This window comes from Urocampus carinirostris, chromosome 10 (assembly GCF_059441175.1).
Source record: "Urocampus carinirostris isolate Australia breed hairy pipefish chromosome 10, RoL_Ucar_1.0, whole genome shotgun sequence".
Lineage (NCBI taxonomy): Eukaryota > Metazoa > Chordata > Actinopteri > Syngnathiformes > Syngnathidae > Urocampus > Urocampus carinirostris.
In genome coordinates, this window is record NC_142358.1 from 1,439,639 (window position 1) to 1,452,768 (window position 13,130).

Here is a 13,130-nt window from a genome sequence, read left to right on the forward strand (position 1 = left end):
TGTTTTTATTTCCTACTGTTTAGGTTATTGGAATTCCATACCCTCTAGACTACCCCCAAAAAGGTGGCATGCCCATTTCTCTCAGCGAACCATGAAAGTACTGTTGAATACTTTTATCTCCTCTAGTTTCGAGTATTGTAATTTCTTGCTCTCTAGACTACCCAACATATTGTCAAAGGCAATTTTTTTTTTTTTAATCATTTAAAGACCATACCCAGAGTCTGAACAATTGCCTGTCGGACAAACAGAGCGGTACTTATGGATGCTTTGATCAAGTCAAGTTACATTTATTTGGATAGCACGCAAACACATAAAGTCTCCAAGGACTGCACAAGCCACAATTAAATCCCCTGATACAAAATAAGCATTGTAGCAAGGAAGAACAAGAAAACCTCAAAAAGGGCCACACGAGATGTACTTGGCCGTACAGAATGGGCAGGCTGCAATTGATGTTGCATTGGGTAACACTACACAAAACGTTTCAGGGATAAAAAATATTGAAGACAGGCCATTTCGTCTTTTAATTCCTGAACTCTAACATCATGTGCAGCACACCAGCGCCCTAGCAAGCCAGTCACCAAATTGGTTTACATTTTACCTCGTCAAAAAGGTTTTGAGTGTTTTAAACCATGTGTTGGTATTTTTTGTGGATAATAGGGCTGCACGATTTTGGGGGAAAAAAAAAAATAAAAAATAATAATAATAATTTTTAAAAAATAACCTACCCACAATTCTTTTGAACTAAATTGCATTTTCGATGCAATTTTCGATTTTAAAAGAAAAGTGCATTTTCTGTTCTAGGTTTTTTTCTGGATGTACAAATAAAAAGAGTTGCAGTTGAATAAATGGTCTTTCTTGTCATTATACAAAAGGACAACGAAAATTGAGAGCTATGTCCTTTTGGTGTAAGAAAGCAAAGGGAAACCAAAGACAGTGTTTTTTTTTATTTTCTTTTTTTTTCAAATTTGGCACAGAACGTGTAGTGGTCATCCCCACCAGGGTTGGGGAACTTTAACTAGATTACTTTTGGATTACTCCAATACCAAATATGCTAATAAAAGACAAATGAAACTAAATATGAATAAAATTACTTAATTTTGTGCAGGCTTGGGGAGTACGGGATACATGGAACGGCAAAAATGATGTTGGCAAGCTGTTTGGATTTATTTTCATTTTGTTTCTGTCACATTTTATGTTAGTTTTGCCGGAGATCAGAGAGATCAAACCCAGGAGAGAAAGCTTACCAAGTGTTGTGAGTCATAATTTTATTCATATTTAGTTTTTTTTGTCTTTTACTAGCATATTTGGTATCGGAGTAATCCAAAAGTAATTGAAAGTAATCAAGTTAAAGTAACCCTACCCAACCCTGATCCCCACAATAATGCAGATATGTTCCAAAATATTCCACGCGCCTTAGATCAAGGAATTAATTAACAAAGTACACAGTTCGATCTCAAAGTTCCCAGAGCTGTGACATCACAGAGAGAAGGCATTACTTTAAAAAAATGGCGACTTCCAATCAATTCAGCATGCGGGTGGAGCTTTTAGTCAAACAACGACGCCAATGAAACAAGTTCCCCCGATCCGATGAACGATAGTGGTGGAGGAATGTTGCTGCCAGATAAGTCAAGAGGAAAAAAAACTGCGATTTTACGAAATAATTTGGTTTACAGCTGTATACATTCGAACCAGTGGGTGAGACAAGTGACAAGGGATTCACGACAGAGAAAATGATCATTACCTGAACATGTGTAACTGGCGTAATAATAAATTCTTTTGTTGAAATTCCTGCTGAAATATGTTTGTATAGTCTCCAACGCACTGTTAACAATGTTGAAAAGCAGCGGAGGTGCTAACCACATGGTGTCTGTATGTTGTGTCGCTCATTGCAGTCTCCAGCGCGCTGCTAACGTGACTGAAATAAAAGCCTCATCATCCAGTCCAGCCTGAATGTGGCTCCTTGGTGGAATGGGTACACTGCAGTTACAAATGGATTGGAAAATTGTGTTCAAAACCCTCCATCCGTGATATATCCCTTTTTCAAAGGTAATTTAGCATTTTTCGCTATTAAGTACAAATGTAAAATATAGATATTGCAATGCAAATATCAGGTAAACCTTATTTAGATGTACCGGTATTGTTTATTCCATGTTGAACTAATTCCTACGTTTTTAGTGCATTTTCGAATCACTCTAGCATTGAGCTCTGTTTTTTGTGACGGTGTTGTGCCAAAAAATGAATCCCCGCGTGAAATGTCCTTTTCCTCACAACTAAGTCATGCAGTGATTTAAAAAAAAATCCTCGCAATGCCGCCTACAGTCACAAACAGTTCAATTTTCTGTTATTTTGAATAAAAAACGTCAAGAATTGACAAAACACGGTTCAGCAGAATCAAAACACATGTCGGCACGTTATGTGTACATTTGCAGTGCAACATGTTGCTTGTGATCGGCCTGTCTTTAGTAATGGGCTGGGCAGGTCCATCCCTCATCCAGTGACCAGCATCAGAACAAGTCATTCATTTTTTGAATTCGACCGGCTTTTTCTGAGGGGAATTTTCAAGGAGGATCATACGTTAGTACTTGGAATAAAATGTACAAAAAAAGACTTCTGAACTCGCTAAAATTCATGCAAACCTTTTCATTTTGCAAAACGCGATCTCAGTGAAGAAAACAAGTGAAATTAAATGATCTGCATTTATATAGCGCTTTTCAAGTCAATGACTTCCCAAAGCGCTTTACAGTGTTCTTCACATTTCCCAATAGCGGCCTTGTATTGCAACCATGTAAGACGCTAACCTGCTTAATGGGGGTATTAGGGGGTTCAGTGTCTTACCCAAGGACACTTCGACATGTTACACGGACAAGCCGAGATTCGAACTGGGATCCCTTGATCCCAAGACGAGCGTTCTACCTCCAGAGCTACTGCTGCCCTAAGTATTTGAACATCCTGCTATTTTTCCCACTTAGAAATCATGGAGGGGTCTGAAATTTTCATGGGAGGGGCAAGTCCACTGTGCGAGATTAACTAAAAAGAAAATCCAGAAATCACAATGTGTGATTTTTTTAACAATTTATTTGAGAGATACAGTTGTTGATAAGTATTTGAACGCTTGTGTATCATCTAAAATTCTGACCCTGTATCATCCTGAATCAGATGCACCTGTATGATTTCGTTAGCTGCATTAAGAAACCTGTCCATCCCATACAATAAGACTTTAACTTGTAACATGGTGAATACCATTGAGCTGTCCAAAGACACCAGAGACCAAATTGTACACCTCCACAATGCTGAAAAGGGCTCTGAAGCAATTGCCAAGCAGCTTGGTGAAAAAAACGTCCACTGTAGGAGCAATCATTAGAAATTGGAAGAAGCTTAACGGTCAATCTGAATCAGAGTGGAGCCCCATGCAAGATATCCCATCGTGGTCTCTCAATGAATCTAGAAAAGGTGAGTGATTAGCCTGAACTACACGACAGGAGTTGGTCAATGACCTGAAAAGAGCTGGTACTACTGTTTCCAAGGTTACTGTAGGTATTCCACTAAGACGTCACGATTTGAAATCATGCATGGCACAAAAGGTTCCCCTGCTTAAACCAGTACATGTCAAGGCCCGTATTAAGTCTGCATATGACCATTTGGATGATACAGAGGAGTCATGGGAGAAAGTTTTGTGATCAGATGAGACCAAAATAGATCTTTTTGGTCATATTTCGACTAAGCATACTTGGAGGAAGAATGAAGAGTACAATCCAAAGAACACCATCCCTTACTCTGAACGCTGGGGGTGGTAGCATCAGGCTTTGGGTGTGTTTTTCTGCAAATGGGACAGGATGAGTGCACTGCATTAAAGAGAAGATGACTCAGGTATTGAGAGATTTTGGGGAACAACCTCCTTCCCTCAGGCAGAGCATTGAAGATGGTCTTGGCTGGGTCACGACTACGACCTGAAACTCCGTAAGAGGCATATTAAGGTACTAGCATGGCCCAGCCAGTCTCCAGACCTCAACTCAATCGAAAATCTTTGGAGGGAGCTCAAACTCCGTGTTTATCAGCGACAGCCCTGAAACCTGACTGATCTAGAGAAGATTTGTGTGGAGGAGTGGGCTAAAGTCTCCATCAGACTCCTGTTAACTTAATTGTCTGAAAAAGACATTGTCCACTGAAGATTCTGGGGGGACCAGAAGGTTGCACTGTATGCATTTGGTGTCTGTTGTTGGTTTTGTCTTGGTTACTGAACACAGAACATAACATACATGAGACTAAATATTGACTTATAACATAAATGTACCCGTTTCATTTTCACATTTATGTAATTTGTTGCTGATCAATTACTTCAGTAACAAAAGATGTAGTTGTTATCCGTATCAAAGTATTTTTCAAGTCTTCAATTCTACTAGTTTGTAAAGTTAGTTAAAATTTCTGAATGTTGCCTCATTTCATGGTTTTGAATGTAGTCAGTAAAATCAAGGTAGAGTATGATTTAAGTGCACGAATTGGTTCTCTGAAGGAACACAAAATCTGATATACAATATTGGGCAATTGAGAAAAACGTCATGTAAATATAAATATCATGAGTCACATACCTCAGGTCGACTTATATGGCCTTTTGTCCTTAACAAATGGAGGACCACTCCTGGACTATTGTCTGTGTCTGTTCATGTTCACTTTCACGCAATAACTAGAACATAATGGAGGAGAGGTCAGTCTAATCATCAAAACATAAGCAGCAGTGTTCAGCATTGAACTCCTTGAGCATTGAACTCCTTGAGAACGATACAGGCACAAAAGAACACTGAGGAGTTGTTATCCATATGAAATAATTACAACTATATAAATTATCATTTCAGGCAGACCTAGTAGATGGAGCGGCTAGTGGCTATCCAGGTAGTTGTATATTTAAATTAAATTATTTAACCTCGCCTCAATTTGAGTTATTTGTTGTTGAGGAAGGGTGGACTTTAGGTAATGTGATCTCAGAAATGTGCTTGTCTAAACCTCTCATGGACTTAAATGGATGTCTGCTGTTGTGTAATTCACTCAAAGAAGTAAAATGAGATTATTGAATAAAACACACTTGAAGTTCCATAATTAGGACTACATACATGAAGAAGTAATAGATGAAGAAAGTACATAATCATGACTAAATACATAGAGTTACATATTTCAATATTACAACATTATACTGTATATTTCAGTTGGACGAAATAGGTAGTTCTATCTTCTCAGGAATGTGCTCATGAACTAAAATTGACGTTTCCTGTCTGTTTTGTATTGCAAATCAAATTGGGACTACATTAATAATAAAGTTATAAATGAAGAAAGTACATAATACTGACTAAATCTCATGAGTGACATAAGTCAACATTACATTATTCTAGATTTTAACTCACTTTTTAATGATATAGGTAGCTAACCTTCGTTTCAAATAAGAAACACAAAAAGTAACCGTTAGCTCACCCTTAGTCTGTTGCGTTTTTTAACTGCAATCCGAATGGGTTTGGACTTCAAAGCCAGAGGTTCTGTCAAGCTTTCCGTCGGTGGTTCCAGATTCGGTGAAGTTTCTGTTATACTGGAGAGTTGGGTTGGCTAGCGCATAACCCATTTCCCTTACAGAGTCAACAGGGACGTAACCTGGGCCCGCTTACGGCAAAGCTATTTCCATACGTGAATATCTCTCTCAATTGGAATCACAGAGGGATTCTTTACTGACGGTACAGCAAAAGGCTTCAGTCTTGCTATGTAAGCCATCTCTCTTGCAACACTGCAGATGTCCTCAAAGCAATCCTTCTTAAAATGCACCAAACATAACAACGACCAATTAGCGGGGCCGTCCCACACTCGCGTGTTCTCCACGAATTGTGTCCAATTCCTGGCAACTTTGTTTTTCGGCCTTTTCTGACTTTCCTCGGAATCAGATTTCATTAATGAATTTAAAGCTACAACCTTTGGCTTTTGTTTTGGTGGCCATTTGTGCACGCGCTGCATGACCGACAGGCAACTAACACCAGCCAATCAGGGTCGAGCACACACATCTTGCAAACTTTGGCTTACCTTTATTGGTTTGTGCCATTAAAACCTGCATAGCATCTGATTAGCCAGCAATGTTAAACCATGAAATGTGACAATTCCTGGAGAAAAACACTCCATCAGTCAAATAACAAACTGGAACTATGAATCCTTGAAAAAACAGTAGTGTTTTGCGGTTACACTACATCACATTGCAAAATCGATTCGATTTTGGTTAATTGTGCAGCCCTAGTGCATAATGCCTAGGTGTTGTGTCCCAGGTGGGTGCAACAAATGGCTAGCAACCAAAATGAGGCGAATTGGCAAAAATAACACACAGAGATCGAACAGGGGCTAAACCAGATGGGACATGACAGGCAAGCAGGGACCAATCGGCTTAAAAACATGCAGTAAGCACCCATGAAAACAATTTCGGCAACAAACACAAACCCAGTTAGGAGAAAAAACAATGAGCATGGTCGGCAAGCCAGGTAGCCAACTGCTAGTGGGGCTTACCTAAACTAAACAGAACTGCTAGCATTTGTGAGCCTGCACGATAAAGGGGAGCTATCTAGCAAAGTTCCGATTACTCCAAGCAAAAATAAGCACCATGCATTCGCTGTTAACGACAATCATAGTCTGTTTATCAACAAGGCACGCCAATGTTTTTGTTCTCGCTGTCATCCGGTGACCTTACAGCTCTAGGGGATATGAGATCAAACAGTCTACTTTGAAAATTAATTCTTCAATATCCATGCGCATGGAATATTTTGAAACATCTGCATGATTGTTGGGAATAACACTACACGTTCTATGCCTGATAAAAAAAATGAGTCTTTAGTAATTCTTTTAAGTGTTCCTCCTTTTTATAATTGGGTCCCCTTGAAGTGATGAATATCCCTCCCACAAGTACATGACTGAATGGTTTCTAATAAACAATTAGTCTCATCAGACCAGTGTTTCAATGGTACTAAGACTTTCTGTTAATCACATTTTATGATCTGAAAATAATGTCTCCTGTCTCTTAATCTGTGTTTTCTTCAAATCATTATTTTGATAGACCTAATGAACAACTTGTTTATGAAAGTTTAATTCGTTCAACGATAAATATAGGCCTGGGGGTCATGACAAATATTGCTAACACGATAAAATATTTCTGCTATAAACTGACTTGTTTAAAGTACTCTATAGTATATTACTCGCCGGTCTCCCGGAGTCCAGCATTCAAGAGCCTGCAGCTGGGACAAAATGCTGCAGGGATGTTTTTAACTAGACAAGAAGGTTTGACCACATAACCCTAATATATGCTAACGTGCATTGGCTCCCTGTCAGCTTAAGATGTCATTTAAAGGGTCTGTTGGTATTATACAAAATCATGCATTGACTTTCAGATTAAGTTTCCCCTTGTTACCGCTTGGAGCTTTCACTCTTAAAATGTTGGTCTACTAGTGATCCCAAGAGCCAAGAAGATTATTAGCAGGTTTGAGAGTGTTTTCTATCTGGGCAACAATGCTGTGGAAGGCTCTGCCCTCTCAGATTTGATATGCAACCACAGTGGTCCTGTTTAAATCTAGGCTAAAAACACACTTGTATTCTAAATCTTATGAATGACCTATACTTCATGTTGACAGTGTCTGTGTATTGTTTGTTAAATCTACATCCATTGCAGCCTGGTCATCCGGGAAGGGGATTACCTCATGTGCGGTCCCTTCTTAAGGTTTCTTTATTTTCCTCATGCTGAGGTTTTTTGTTTTTTTTCTTGCCCTCATGTAGGTTTGAGACCAGATGGCGTAATAATATTCCGTAGTGTGCAATAGTCTTTGGTCTGTGCAGCCATTTGAGACACATTGTGATTAAAGGCTATACAAATAAACATGACTTGACATGAATTCTACCATTGTGCTTCAACATTGCACGTGCAGCTTCAATGCATCACACTTGTTTACAAACACTGAAAAGGCTCTATGTGTATTTATCTCAATTCTTACCCAAGACAAATAAATGAAAGTACTGTTATTATAAAAAGCAGAAAAATCAACCAAATTTGAACTCATTTTCATGATATTGCTCGCCCCGAAGCAGAATTCATTCAATCTCTCAATCTTGGGGACTTTTGATCTTTTGCTTCTTGTTTTACTTATTTTAATTTAGATTTGTTTGCACGATTTTCAGAGGATCTGTGTCAGAATTGGTTTAAATAGAATTCTGAACATTATTTTTTTTTGCATTTTATGATTAATCTATAGCAATGAAGTTAATATCTTTATTTTTATTATATTGTTCGGGATTTTCAGGGAATTTGTGTGGCTGTTTGACTTTAAATGTGTTCAGTGTGTAAAAAGCTAAAATTGTTTTGTATTTTACAAAAAATGTAGGTCTGTTAATATCTAAATTTATATTTCATGTGTTTTTTAGGGATCCCCTGTAAAACATATGAAATTACGAATAACTTAATATATTGTACGGTACAATGTTTTATTATCATTAATAATAATATATCAAAGAATATATATAATCTGAGAAGCCGTTTGAGAGCCGGAAAGAGCGAGTGAGTTGAGCCATTAGCTGGTTTTCTAAATAGAGCTGCCATTTTGGGTGCGACTACTAGGGGAAAGTGATGCTTCACATGGCATCCACCTCAAGCAATCAGACCAGGCGTTTTAAATTATATACATATACATACATATACATATACATATATATATACATATATATATATATATATATATATATATATATATATATATACACATATATATTGTGTGTTCTTTAGAGTCAAACTGCCAAGAAACATGGCAATGGCAACAATTTAGCGACTTTTATAGCACTTCACCCAAAATTCAAGCATTTTCCTGACCTTGAAACACAACATTCAAATCCAAGTATTTTGAAGGATTCCAATCACCCATACAAACCCTGAGGTTTAATTATCGACTTACATCGAACATTTTCATTATTTATTATACCAAAAAAAATATGAAGATAACCATCGTTATCCTTTTGTCACCCAGGCCTAACTACAGACGCTCCCCTACTAAAGACCATTCGACTTACGAAAAACTGTAGATACGAACATTTTTTTCGGCATGTCGAAAAATATCCAGACATTGCTGTAAGTTATATTTTGAATTGTGTGCACCTTTTTCCGAGTACAGGACATTATTGTAGTGCATCTTTCTGGCGTGTGGTGACGCTGTGAGAGGTCACCCAGCATCCACCCTGAAGAAAAAAATCCGCTTCCTCTTCCTAGTTTGTGTGTAAAAATTGTATCTTGTGTTTCTAGCGCACTAACACAATTGCGTGCATCCATTCAATATGGTTGGTATAAAGTGTAAAGAAGAGGCGCGCCGTTTCATTTCAAATAAAAGTGGAATATGGAAGTGTGACGCTGTCGTGAAAATGGTTGGATCGCTTTTTTTTCAGCCACTTTTTACCACGGAGGAGGAAGTTGCCTAACTGTTATCTTTATCAAGCATATTATTCTATAAAATGTTCTTTTTTTTTAGTACAAAACAATACAGGTTTTACTTCTACAAGCTTTAAACATACAAAATTTAGCACTTACGAAAAAATTCAACTTACGTACGAACGTCCAGAATAACTAGGGCAGCGTCTACACACACACACACACACACGCACACTCACGCACACACACACACACACACACACAAAAAAAAAAAAAAAAAAAAAAAGCTTTCACAAACAAACTTTACCTTCAACATGAGTGATTGTGGTGCCTCCAGTGGCGTGCAAGCCTCTTGTGACCCGACGAGCTGAGCGCCATGAACAATAAGCTTCCCACCCACGGCCAGTCGGCCAATGCGAAGCAGGTTGCTCAAGGGCTCGTCCAGCTGAGCTTTCACTGAGTACCATCCGTCAGTTAGCCAAATCACTGAGCAGGCGTTTTCACGTTGGCCTTGTGAGAGCACTCCGCAGATGCAGAGGACCAAAGTTCTGGCAGCTGTGTCGTCCTTTTCCAAGATTTTCCTCAGAGCTGGTCTACGGCTGTGGTCAACTTCCACGTCATATCTGACACAAAATTGATTTCATGATTGTTGTGTCCCTGTAACGCCTATAAATATTTATGTTTATAGTCATACGTTTGAATAGCTTTTTTGTGTTCTAAGTATGAGAAAGAGGCCAATTTGATGTGTTGGAAAGTGCCGGTCCCAAATGTGACCATCAGAGGGAGCATGTCGCCTCTAAATGGCATGCTGCGTTATGATATCTTCAAACAAATATTAGCTGCCATTGGGAACGTAAGACATGACTCTGATCTTTTTTACACTGTAAAAACAGGTTAGTAGAGTGTTTTACACAACTACAATACAGTCATAAGAAACTTCTAAATGTTCGCTGAATGTGTAAATTAAGTTTTAAATTATGAAAATTGCGAGGCGAAACTCAACTGACTTTTTTGGGGGGGTAAATGTAGCAGCAAAATGGCCGTCATTGATGTCAGCTCTGTAAAAGTGAGGCTAATGTTATGTCAAATGAATGCAAATTTCTTTAGCTATGAGTATTTCAAAACATGGACGTTTATTTAATAGTTAACTTATTTTTGCTTAATATTTTTAAATCGGTATTTGTTTTTCTTAACGATTTATATTTTTGCCACCAGAACGTGCTTAATACACACTGTCCCTTTAGACTTTCATGTTAAGGCTGGGGCCTCAATCTAGCACCCCGCGAGGCAAAATTGAGCCGTGAGTTTGAGACCTCTGGTTTAATGTGTAAAACACAAGTATTTTATTTTTGTAGAAAACACAAGATGGTTATTTGGCGACTATTTTGTTACGTTTTGTATGGCTCCTGCGGATTTATTTTGATTTTGTTGAGAAACAATTTCGGTTAAAGCACAATATAAGTCCTTTTTATGTTTTCATCTAATGTTTATACCAACTATTGAATTTTAGGAGCACTTTGACATGGTTTTGGTTGGTTGTTTGTGCAGAATGTGACCAGGCTGGTAATATTACAGAATAGATATTACAAAGTAGACATTCTATGTGAACAAGAGAAGTAGAACTTTATTATTTTTGTTATAAAGAGTGGAAAAGTAGCCCCGATTGTCCAAATGTATTTTGTTTAATCCTTTACTGTGAACACAATTAAGTTTATTGATGTTTGGAATCTATATTGAATCAAGTAATTCAGAGAAGACCTGTGAAAGCAAAAGTAAAAAAACAACCATTATCAGCTGCCATGGAGAACGCAAGACATGACATCTCTTTTTTCGCCATGTAAGAACAGGGTGTAAGAAATTTATCTTCTGGGACCAGGTTACTCTGTGTGAGGCCTGTAACCTCCGCATCCGAAAATTTGGGATTCTTCTTTATCCACCTCATTCATTTTACATGTAAATGTTTTGGTAATCAACCCATCAAATAATTGAAGTAAAAATATTCTCATGTCAACTTCAATTAAAACTAGACTTGGATAATTTCTGGTAATTGCATGTGAAGACAAAAAGGCTAAAAGCACTGTGAGAAGGGTACAATGACTTGAAAAAAAGTTTAAAATGTTACATGAAAGATTTGAATATATCCAAATAGTTGACGTTCATTGAAGGTTAATGTCAGCAAGGTATAAAAGTTACTGAAAATACAGAATAAACATGTAGGCATTAAAAATGTAAATAAAATGTTAACAAGTACTATAAGGTAGGATAAAATACTGTAAAAAATACTATAAAGTATCAAAAAGTAATAAAACGTACTGAAAAGTACCAAAGAGTCACAAAGGTAACAGATACTGAATGAGTAGTAAAAACTACTAAATGAAAAAAGTACTGAAATATATGAAAATGTACTGAATCATTCTGTAAAGTATAAAGTAATGTTCTGACAATTATGCAAAAGAAACAGTAAATACTGAAATGTACTGAAAAGTATGAAAAGGAATTCAAAATTACTAAAAAATATTGAAAAGTATTGAAAAGAACAAAGCGTAGCAAAAAGTCTGAAAAAACTAAAAGTAAAGAACAGCAAGAAAGTGCTGGAAAATTATCAAATGTACTGAAAATATGTAAAAAAGGAAAAAGTACAGAAAGTACTTAATAGTATGAAAGAGGACTGAAAGGTATTAAAATTTACAAAAGTACTGCAATGTGAAAATTGCTAAAGCATAGTGTAATAGTATATAAAAGTGGAAAAAAAAGTAGTGAAACTTAGGAAAAATTGTTAAATATGAAAACAAACAACAAGTACGGAACGTTGTCCGACTGACCTGTACTTAAGCTGCAGGAGAACTCTCTCAGGAGTGAAGCAGAGCCCACCCAGAGTTTCTGGAAAAGACCTCTCCATGGAGGCCAACTTCCACACAATCCATTGATAATGATTGTACGACCATTCCCGACTAAGCAGTTTGGGATCCACACCGGGCGTGTCGCATAAGGCTCTGCAAAAAAACAAAAACAAAAAAAAAACGCATCAGAGTCATAGTTTAATTTTGGCAGCCATGGCTAATACCACTGTCTTAAACTCATGACAAAAAGTTACCGGACACCAGGGCAGACAACTCTGAGTTTATTATAAATCTACTTATAACAATCATTGCATGTATATGACATCGCTGTTTTTCATCTGCCATCAGTATGTACCTGTATTTACGCATCTTCATTCAAGCAATGTTTGCATTGCGTCGTCTGCTGCAAGCCACGTGAACTCCTCTTTCCACGATGCTTTCAATGTATGTTTACGTTTTGTAGCGTCATAAATTTTGTTAGCTTCTTTCGAATCTTTCTTCTGGGGCTAAGGTTTTGGCTTGATTCTTAACCACTTATCGATATTTCTTGTGTTCTCTGTGCTACTTTGGAAAAATGATATGCAAATGCACGACCTTATAACGCTCGGGAAACTCCGGAAGTACAAAGTTATTCAATGCAGTCTTCTGATCAGCTGCCGAGTATGCAAATGGGAGCTATGCACAACTAACTTCCGCGTTCGAGTAAGGATGGTTATATAGATAGATAGATAGATAGAGATACTTCATTCAACCCCACAGGGAAATTCACAAGTCATTTTCAGTCATTTCCGGTCCCTCAAAAAGCACAAAATGCGAAATAGAATTAAAATAGAATAGAATTGTCCGAGCGTAGCACCACAGACCAAACTTGAAAA

At 37.5% G+C, this 13,130-nt stretch overlaps 1 protein-coding gene across 4 annotated transcripts in view; it reads right to left on the minus strand.

Moving 5' to 3' along the window:
• Nucleotides 1-13,130, minus strand: part of brca2 (BRCA2 DNA repair associated) — a 91,926-nt gene that overhangs the window by 19,929 nt on the left and 58,867 nt on the right. For all 4 annotated transcript variants that reach the window (XM_088345741.1, XM_088345742.1, XM_088345740.1 and 1 more), the window contains exons 16-17: nt 12,238-12,408; nt 9,723-10,038 (exon numbers count right to left, since the gene is read on the minus strand). In XM_088345741.1, the coding sequence (XP_088201867.1) occupies nt 9,723-10,038; nt 12,238-12,408 (487 nt within the window). The remainder of the gene's footprint in view (nt 1-9,722; nt 10,039-12,237; nt 12,409-13,130) is intronic.